The 10,204-nt window shown below is 34.4% G+C and overlaps 1 protein-coding gene across 1 annotated transcript in view; it reads left to right on the top strand.

The window, feature by feature from the left end:
- Positions 1-6,191, top strand: part of LOC106788614 (transcriptional regulator Myc-A-like) — a 30,452-nt gene extending 24,261 nt beyond the window's left edge. The window contains exon 3 of the mRNA XM_014752033.1: positions 4,511-6,191. Within this exon, the coding sequence (XP_014607519.1) occupies positions 4,511-5,172 (662 nt within the window). The 3' untranslated portion in view covers positions 5,173-6,191. The remainder of the gene's footprint in view (positions 1-4,510) is intronic.
- Positions 6,192-10,204: the final 4,013 nt, after the last annotated feature.

Below are 10,204 nucleotides of genomic sequence, written 5' to 3'. Positions count from 1 at the left end.
GAGAGAGAGAGAGAGAGAGAGAGAGAGAGGGAGAGAGAGGATAGTGGTCCAGACTCCTCGTAGCCATGCCGCCGACCCTTCCGCAGCCTCCCGTTGTTATACCTGCGTTCCACACGAGTATTTTGCGTAGTGTTATTAAAGTTCAACAGTTGAAGGATTTACCATCGAACAAAATCGATAATATGGTCGATAATATGGTTTTTTTAAAAAAAGAAAAAAAAAACTTAGTTTCTTTTTATTAATTGCATTAACGACTCATTTTTGAATACGTTTGTATGCCGCTAAATACAAAGTATTAATGTTTAATTAATTAATAATAAATTAAATAATTATACGCGAAATGATTGTGATAATCAAATAGAGTTGATTGAAATTTTCCGATATCTTGTATTCCTATGATTTCAAAACGATTTGTTTAGTTTTAAAAAAATGTATATATAACTTTCTTTTTACATGCTTAATCGTGAGAATATCACGATCAAGGTTTCTCTTTATCAAAATATTACGCAAGTGAGCACGCAATACTTTTGAAACGACATGAAATTTTTCATGACATGAACTCTTATCATTGAGAAAAAGAACAGCAGTTGTATAAAAAGAGAAATATCAAATAAAACGAGAAAAAAATATAATATTACTGCGTGCCAGTGACTCTCTGAGTGAATGATCGTAATCGACCGGCAAGTAGAATGTCAAATGGGGCAAGGTTAATCGCGATCGATCAATTTCCGCGTTCTGTTCTACTTACTTGAACGTTTTCTTATACTTTTAGTTAGAGGTTAAAAAATAATAAAAAATAAATAAGTAAAAGACAGAGGAAAGGAAAAGAGATACGTCGCGTGATCGACACTAACAAGGGCACGACAATCATGTACAACCTCCGATTTTTGTCAAACTTTGCACACTTGTAGTGGTTCATGAGGAATATACATTGCAACATTTAAAAATTGATTGTGACCAACTATTTACGGAAAAAACGGAGGGAGGAATTTTGCAAAATTTTTTGTTTTTCATGAATCTTCGACGGAGAGAATTTTTTTAAATTCCGTTATTTTTTTATTGTAATGTGTGATTAATTCACTTTATTTTGTTGTTTATTTTCTAGAATATGTTATGTTAATTTTATAGTGAATATAAGCAAAAAGAAGGGTGCATTTGTATCATAGAGCGTGTTAAGTTGCTTCTAATTGCGAACGTTTTTATTTTGTTAAAAAATAAACATTATTACGCACAAGTAATATAATAAATAATTGTAAATAAAACACACAATACAATAAATAAAATAAATTAATCTTGTTACGTAAAAATGTAACGGAAGGAATAAATCGAGCGGCATATTTTTCGAGATCGTTTGGGCTTTGAGAATCGTACCTGAAGATGCAGAGGCAATATCGCAGCACATTCTTGGAAGTCATAAAACTAGCAAACGAACAGATCAAACAACCCAGGTATGAGTTTTTATCGCCACGTAGTTCCCGCTACAACATCTACGAAAAACTTTATTTTCTGTATCGATAGACTATGGGGGTGGACTTTCTTGTTATTGGACAGTCAACCTAAAGAAGGGATACCAATCATCTTCTTGCTATAAAAACCCGCGAAGCAACACACCATATTCATTCATTCATTCAAATCGATTCTTTACGCTCTATAATACAAATGCACGACTCTTTTTGATTATTTCTCTATAAAATTAATATAATATATTCAGGAAAAATAAATTAATTCTACTTGGCAGTAAACGAAAATAAAAAATAATGAAATTAAGAAAAATTAAGGAAACAAAATTTTCCTCGTTGAGGATTCGTTTCGGCGACATTAGGGACACACGACCGCGCTGCACCCGTTATGCTACTGAAGCAAATGACATAAATAAACGTAAGAATTTTTGTGAAATTTCTACCCCACCTTTTGTTCGTAAATCAATTTTTAAAGGGTGCAATGTATATTCTTCTATAGACCACTACAAGTGTTCAAAGTTTGAAAAAAATCAGAGGTTGCACATGATTGCCGTGTGCCCTCTCTTGTAAGACTAAAATGTTTCTACGCAGACCGTCTACTCGTTGAAGATTTTAGAGGAAGCGAGAAGGAAGAAGGAAATTCGAGATGGGTTTGTTGGTTGGTTGGATGGTTGGTCGGTCGGTTGGTTGGTTGGTTGGTTGGTTAGTTGGTTCGTTCATTCGTTCGTTCGCTTGTTGTTTGCCAGAGTAGCAAACGCGAAGGTGTTGGAGCATGTTAAATGGCGGAATTCGGGCGGAACGTGCGGTTTCTTCGTTGAAATTATAAAGAATGATGATGGCACACGTGGCGCCGATGACAAGCCGGCCAGCGCTGGTCTTGTTAGAAAGAAAGAGAAGGAAGGATAATAGGAGGAGGAGAGTTGGGGGGAGGATGGCTTTTGAGATAGAGAAAGAAAGAGGGAGAGTGTTACGGATAGATATCGAGAGCCGGCCGGTTCCTAATTCGGATATAGGTGTGTAATGATGTTATTTTTAGAAGTTTAGCGCCTTTTCATTCTCCGCTTGCTTTGGCCGAACGCCAGTAACGCTCGCGCGCCCAAACGGAGGCCATGCGAAACACGTGGAAGCGTTGCAAGCCCTTTACGCATGCGCTTCCTATGTCTTCATTTATATTCATCTTTCTTTCTCTCTCTCTCTCTCTCTTTCTCTCTCTTTCTCTTTCTCTTTCTTTCTTTCTTTCTTTCTTTTCTTTTCTTTCGTTTTCTTCTTTTTTTTTTCCTTATGCTTCCTCCCACCGGTAGTATGTGAATTTAAGCGCGTCGACTAAAAGCGTTGGCGCCTTCCTCGTTCCTTTTTGCTTTTTCTGCTAAGAGTCGAACAGTTTCTTCGTTTATACGAAGTTCCTTGAGGACAATGAGTTTTTAACAGTTTCATTTTCTTATATCGGGTTTATGTTTTTTTTTTTTTTTTTTCTTTTTTTTTTTATTGTTTTACGCTCGTGTTTCTTGATATATTATAATTGAAGTGATACATTTATCGAAACAAGTAATAAACGATTTCTATGCTCGTGAAAAATATGTTTATTTCATCGATATTTCTTTGTTTCATTGTATCTAAACGACTTAGCGTTAATGAATGTGCATATTAAATGAGTCTATCGGTATAGTTGATTTTTATCAAAAGCTTATAATTATAGTTAACCGTGATAGCTGTAATCGATTAGAATAAATAAAGCGTGAATTGACGAGGAAAATCGTCAGCCCGGTTTGTTTCCGTTCTCATGAAATATTATTTACCTTGAAAAATTCGTCGCGTTTACGGCGTCACTTTTTTTTTTTCCTTAATAATTCTCTGTTTTACGTAATACTTCGGGTCAAAGTGTCAGGGTGAGCGAAAATATAATATTGAATCGTGTATGCAAATCAATGCAAGTAATTTTAATGCTAAACATTATATCGTCCAAGTATTAGACACAACGTGCACGTGCGAAAAAGAAATCATTTATTTTACATAAATATGATTTATAAAGTGATTGAAAATTCAAGATTCAGAAATGTATTATCTTGTTAATCGAATCACATCGATCTTTTTACTGTAGATGATTGTTTAATTTGTATCCTCGGTCGGAAGTAGATGATAAGACTTTCCTTAATGGAAAAAGCCCGAATTTGAGTATCTGCGGAAGTAGAGAAAAGGATATGATTAGAGGAACGTACTTTGGTTTTGGCCTTGACAGAAGTCATCATTGTCCGTATCCGGGTTTGCCAAAGAGAAAAAAGGAAAGAAGGAAGAGAGATGGAGAGAGTAATCTGGAGCAACCGGATTTCCAGCGATTGCGCGGAACGTCAGACGAGTACAGAAACTGTACGCCTACATATTTTCTCCCTCCCTCTCTTTCTCTCTCTCTCCCTCTCTCCCATTGTCTTTCCTTATTCTTTGACCAGCACGTGGTATCGTTCGCCTTGTCAAAGGGTGTCCTTGCTTCTAACGGTTTGGTTCGTGACTTGTCTTGAACTCGAAAGAGTCGATTATGCGTTTGCCCTTGTAAACGACAGGAGTCTTTAGATAAAACATTATCGAACATCCGCCAAAAGACGATTACGGCGCCATGTCTTGGCCCGGACGTTGCTCAAAGTCTCATTTTTGGCTGTGCCAAGTCGTTCTCCCGTTGAGAAAGAATGAAAGAAGGAAAGCGAATGAACGGTCAAACGATCGTTTCCGCTCTTTGGAGCTGACCTTCGCCTTGATCGCAAGAAGGGTCGAAGGAAGTGACTTGGCCAGTCAATTAACGGACTTGACTGTGGTCTCTGAACTGTGGTTCAGTGATAATGACTTTTCGAAGTATTTCGAGTCTATCGCTTCGCGCTTTCAAGAGTTTTTCGTCAATCGAGCGCTTAACAAATAATTATTTTGTTTTTCATCGAAGGGGATTCAAATTTAATTAATATCATTTTATTTTCGTTTTTATCGGTCTAAATAAAAACTGCTTGATCGTTGAAAATATTAACGAATATATTTTACTAATTAATCTTATTGCTTTTCTGTTACAGAAGAAGAAGAAGAGGAGGAGGAGGAAGAAGAGGAGGAAGAGATCGACGTTGTGACGTTTGAGAAGCCTAGTCAAGAAGAAAACCAGCAGCTGCTGCAGTATCATTATCAAGAGTATCCACAGAAGCAGCAATTTCAGCAACGTTTACAACGATCACAGAACGTGAAAGAAAAGAGAAGCACTTTGGCAGCAACGACTCAAGCACCAAAACCACGAGGAAGGCCACCGGCGAGTGCAAAACGAAAACAAAAAGATGTAGCGAACGCTGTTGCAGTCAATAATAAAAGAAAGTGTACGAGAAACACTCAGAGAAGAAAAATGACAAAAAACATTAAAGATGGCGTTAGTTCAAAAAGCTCGTCCGAAGATGAGGTAGATACCGAAAAGCGAAGTCTACACAATAACATGGAAAGACGAAGACGAGTCGAACTTCGGCATCACTTCGAGCGTCTTCGTTGTCTGGTACCTGCGATTCAAAACAAAGAAAAAGCTGCAAAAGTGACGATTCTTAATCAAGCTACCGCTTACTGCAAAAATCTGCAGCGTGAATTTTTTGTTTATGAAAATGAGATGGCATATTTAATGCAACAACAGTCAGTGTTGAGGGATAAGCTTAAATTACTTAGATCTAACCACGCTAGGAGTCGTCACAGAGAATATTAGAAAGCCAAATAAAAAATGGAAAGGGTGCCCGAATCAGTTATAAATCTCCATATAACGAGCTCGCCTTTATAAACATGCATATATACATATATGTATTTACATTTTTATCACTACATGTTTACATTTATCAACATAGAAATGTAAATCAGTTAAATTTGAAGACTAGGACGATTATGAAGAAGAGGACGACAACTGATGAATCTTTCAATTTTCCCACATGAAAGAGATGTCATAAATTGACGATGAATACTACGATTGGATATTAGTAAAAGTTAATCACAAGCTACCACGACTACGCACCTGCAATTTTTGTGATAAAAAAGTACACGGAAGAAACATCATTTTCTTTTTATCAAAGGAAAAAATGCGAACGTGGAAAGATGCAGAGACGCGTTCTCAAGACGTTTTCGCTTCATTTTTATTATTTGGGAAATAGTAATAAGAAAAAAAGAATGATCGCAAATTAGATAGGAAAACACGGGAAAAGTAATGGATGAAGGTTAGCGATAGGCAAAGCACATCCAAGAACTTACATGATTTAGACGTATTTTGTACTTTTTTATTTATGACTTTGCTTCGCGTATCGTTCCTTATAAAAAAAAAATAGAGATAAAGGTAGATAGATAGAGTAGAAAAAGAAAGAGAGCGAGAGAGCGCGAGAGCGCGAGAGAGAGATAGAGATAGAGAGAGAGAGAGAGAGAGAGAGAGAGAGAGAGAAAGAGAAAGATAGAAAGAAAGAAAGAGAAAGATAAAGATAAATGTAGAGACGTGCACACGAATAGTCCGCATTTCGATGTTCCTCGTTGGGAGTGTCTTGTTCATTTTTAAAGGCGCAACGTTTGTTAATTTTTTTCTCTCGAAATCCTCTGCACACCCCCAACCCCCCATAATTTTATACCATATTCGACGGACAAACAAATACAACATCTGGTACGTATGCCATCCTCTCGGTAAGTCCGCGAATATTTTTTTAACACGTGCGCCAAAACGTAATCCCAAACAAGAAAAGAAAAAAAAAAGAGAAGAAGAAGCGAGGAGGAATAATATCTTTCGTCTAATGATCAAGACGATAAGGGAACACATTTGTGTGTTATGCGGTCTTGCACAGGCGTGGATTTTAAAACGCCGATATTGAACGTCCTTTTATGCAACTAGTTTTAATTTCCCTAGTTTAACAACGTAGATAAAGCGTACAGTACGAGTACGAAGAGAACGAGGAGACTTATTAGGATTATTATTAGTCAAACGTTTCTTACCGGTTAATTCCCTCCCTTTTACTGTCATCGTTTCTTTACTCCTCATGATTGGAGTTGTGATTCGCCGAATTTATGTATTATGTATATATACAAACGTGCATACGAATCGATTTTACTCAGCTCTTGCTTTTATTCCGCTGAAATTAGAGAATTTTGATTATTTATGGGAGGGGACGGTCCGATTAAGAAATTTTCTTATAACTTCATTTACTCTCTCTTAGTTGTTCGAAATAAAATCTCGAATATTTTTCTCATCACTTTTCTCATTGATTTATTTTTCTTTGTAAATAAATGTAGGATTCTCTTTATTCTCTTTATAATAGGAGATATTTCATATTGATCTATAAAACAAGATTTTCACTCATCTCCAAGACAGTAAACACGTTAATCTTCCTCGTTCTCTTTGACAATTAAGAAAAGTCAAAAACAAAACAAAACAAAAAGTAAATCGATCAGCCATTCTATCAATGACTTTTTCAAAATGATGCATGGTGTTAGATGTGTTGATTATTTTTAGAGGAAAAAGTATAAGAGAATTAGGGAAGGTCAAAATAAAACGTCGTTTGATGGATAAAAATTAGATTTCTGCACTTAATTGATTCATATCATCTCGACGGATTTTCTATCTTTTCACTTTTTTTTTTTTTTTTATATCTTAGTTGTTATTTTTCACTCGATGGACCATCCGAAATCTTTACTGGAACACCCACACATCGTACGTTTCTTATTTTACTCCTGCTCTATTTTTTTTTTTTTTATGCAATATCATCTCTTCTGAAAAAGTTAAGAAAAAAGGAAGAAAGATAGATAAAGACATTTTTATAGATATAGTTGTGTCTTATGCATATACACTGACAAACACAAACACACATATACAATATATATCTCGATCGACATTTTTCGTATGGGTGCAATAAAACGAACAACAAATTGGAGATTCCAAACAAGAAGTAACTGGATCCTATTTGTTTATGTTATTTTATATTAGCAATTCTAGGAATTAATTGTTATAACGATCGAGGTATGTACCGATGGGTGTCGTAACCAGGATCAGAGATGGAAACGGGATCAAACGATTTTTTTTCTACACTTGGTCCCGTTCGCAAAATGAGTATCATTATCTTGATTTTGATTCCGTCGGGATGATATATACCTGTATGTGTAATGAATTTCTTCTGCAAATTTTTGTCGTTCCTTCTTTATTGTTTATTTTCGTTTTTTCTTCGTGGAGTACGTAGATAACGCGCAAAAGAGAACTTTATTATGATTAGAAAGATTCTTCAAGTTTCATTAAAGTACGCTTTTTAACGTATATACATATATACATATAATATAAATAACACGTATAATGTACATAGAAAGATTTCTAAACGAAAGATACATGTATATTAACGTAAATTACTTCCCTATATAAAATATATGTAGTATATATATATATCCATATATATACTATCGTACGTAGATAAATATATATATATATATATATATATATATATACACGTATATACAATGAATAATTGCGTATGAACGTATGAATGTAACAACAAGAGAGAGAGAGAGAGAGAGAGAGAAAAAGAAAGAAAGAAAGAATAGTGTGTGAAAGTAAAGAAAGATTTATAACCATTAACTATTGACATTAGTTAGTTCGCGGTATGCATTAATTAATATTATCATTATTATTGGTTTTCAGTTCATTATTTTGTTCATCATGCTATCGCTAATTATATCAATACGATTATTATTTACTACTAATTATCGAGTCACGGTGGTATAAGCGATTGTGCTAATCCTATAAGATTTTCAGGTTAGAAAAATTTATAATAATAATATGTTTATCATATTAGATATTAAGAACTAACTCGGAAAGAAAAACATAGTGAACACATAAAAATGCACAGACGTATGCACACATAAACACACACACACACACAAACATACATACACACATAGAGAAACACACCGACAATTTATACACAACGATAGTAGATAAATTTGAAAAATGGAAAAGAGCGTGGGTTCCCTTTTCAAAAGGGAAGGAGAAGATGCAACATAATGTGTTCATTACATTGTAGGTAACAGTATTTCTATATATAATATATATATCTATATATATACAATACATATATTCATAAGCTTTTTACAAGAAATAAAAAAAATAAAAAGAAATAAGGAAAGAAACGAGGAAAAGGACGACTGATTGTTTTCGAGGAAAGCTAACGTAATATGCGATACAACATAGATATATATATATACATGTGCGCACACGCACTCTCACACACACAGACACACACATAGACATACACATAATATACATCAATCCTTATTACGCATACATATAGGCGAGAGAATAAAAAAGAAAGAGAAGCATAGATAAGTAATAAAGAAAAGGCCAGGTGTAGACTAGCGGAGTAAGTAATGCTAGTGCTGTTAATGACTCGGAGAAGGATTAAAATTTAAGATGACGAAGGGTGATCGAGAGTAGTTTCTTGGTGTGTTAAGGGACGGATGAATGGCAATGGAAAGAGAAGGACAAGGAGAAACGATTAGGAGATTCGAGTGGGCATGTGCGTCGTTAAATAAAGTCTCGAAAACTTTTGACGTTAGCGACGCTTCCATACATATGCTTACTACAATTACACATACACGCACGGGTATACGTAAATTATGGGCTAATTATTGGTAGAAAACGAATTGCGACCTAAGTGCTTCGGATATTATACTAACATACATACATACACACGTATATATATATGTTACCGTTAAAACGTGAAATCCGTTAATTCATAAAATAACCATCCAAATCATGAAATAACTATTCTAAATAGTTAAAGTATGAAATAATGCAGAATTACATATTTCAGCTATCTAGTATAAGAATTCACGAGAGACGATTAGTTAAATTATGAAATCGAATTTAGATCCGTAGATTAGATTCGATAGAACAGCACGACTAAATGAATAATGGTTTTCAAAGTATAGGAACAAATAAAAACGAATAATTATGGGCATAGTTGTAAAAATAAAAGTAGACTCTAACATTTAAACCGCTGCGTCACCAATAAATGTTTTGAACATACCTCGTAACCCCGTATAATGGGTAATGCTTACATTGACTTCCTACCAAAAATTATTAATAGATATTTGAAAGGATATTTCATATAATATAATAAATCTCTGTTGAATCATTTTAAAACAGTCTATACGAAGTTGTGATTTTTCATTTTCTCTCAATTTTGATCAGTTTGTATTGACTTCTCTTTTTCTTCACATTATGCTTAAAACTTGTAGAATAAGATTTTGTTGTATCTTCTTTCCGCCCTACTAATTTTTTAGCTTAATGATAAAATCGTTTACAACAATTGAAACTCTCAGAAAAAGATGTAATAAGTTTGTTCTTCATTGTTACATGCACGAGCTGTTACATTACTTACTAAGAAACGACTTCGCTTTTTTTTTTCGACATTGCCAAAAATTAGGGAAACAATTTTAACGTATATATCACTCGTTATTACAGCATTGATATATTTTTTATTTTTTTGAAAACAAGGAATACATTTTTAAACCTCGGATGTTTCACCCTCGACTACAGATTTTCAATTGAGTGAAGGTCTCTGTGAATTTTGTTATATATTTGTTACAAGACTTTGTTACACACTAAGAATAGATAAAAGAAAGGTACTGTATTTATTCACGAGAAGGGATATCATAATCCTATTGTTATAAGCCCACTTTTTATAGCATTCCGAATCACTGAACGCGTTGCCTGACGGATATAT

Source organism: Polistes canadensis, unplaced genomic scaffold (assembly GCF_001313835.1).
Source record: "Polistes canadensis isolate GaletaPanama2010 unplaced genomic scaffold, ASM131383v1 scaffold_5, whole genome shotgun sequence".
In the NCBI taxonomy this organism is placed as follows: Eukaryota; Metazoa; Arthropoda; class Insecta; order Hymenoptera; family Vespidae; genus Polistes; species Polistes canadensis.
This window is presented reverse-complemented; position numbering and strand designations above follow the sequence as displayed.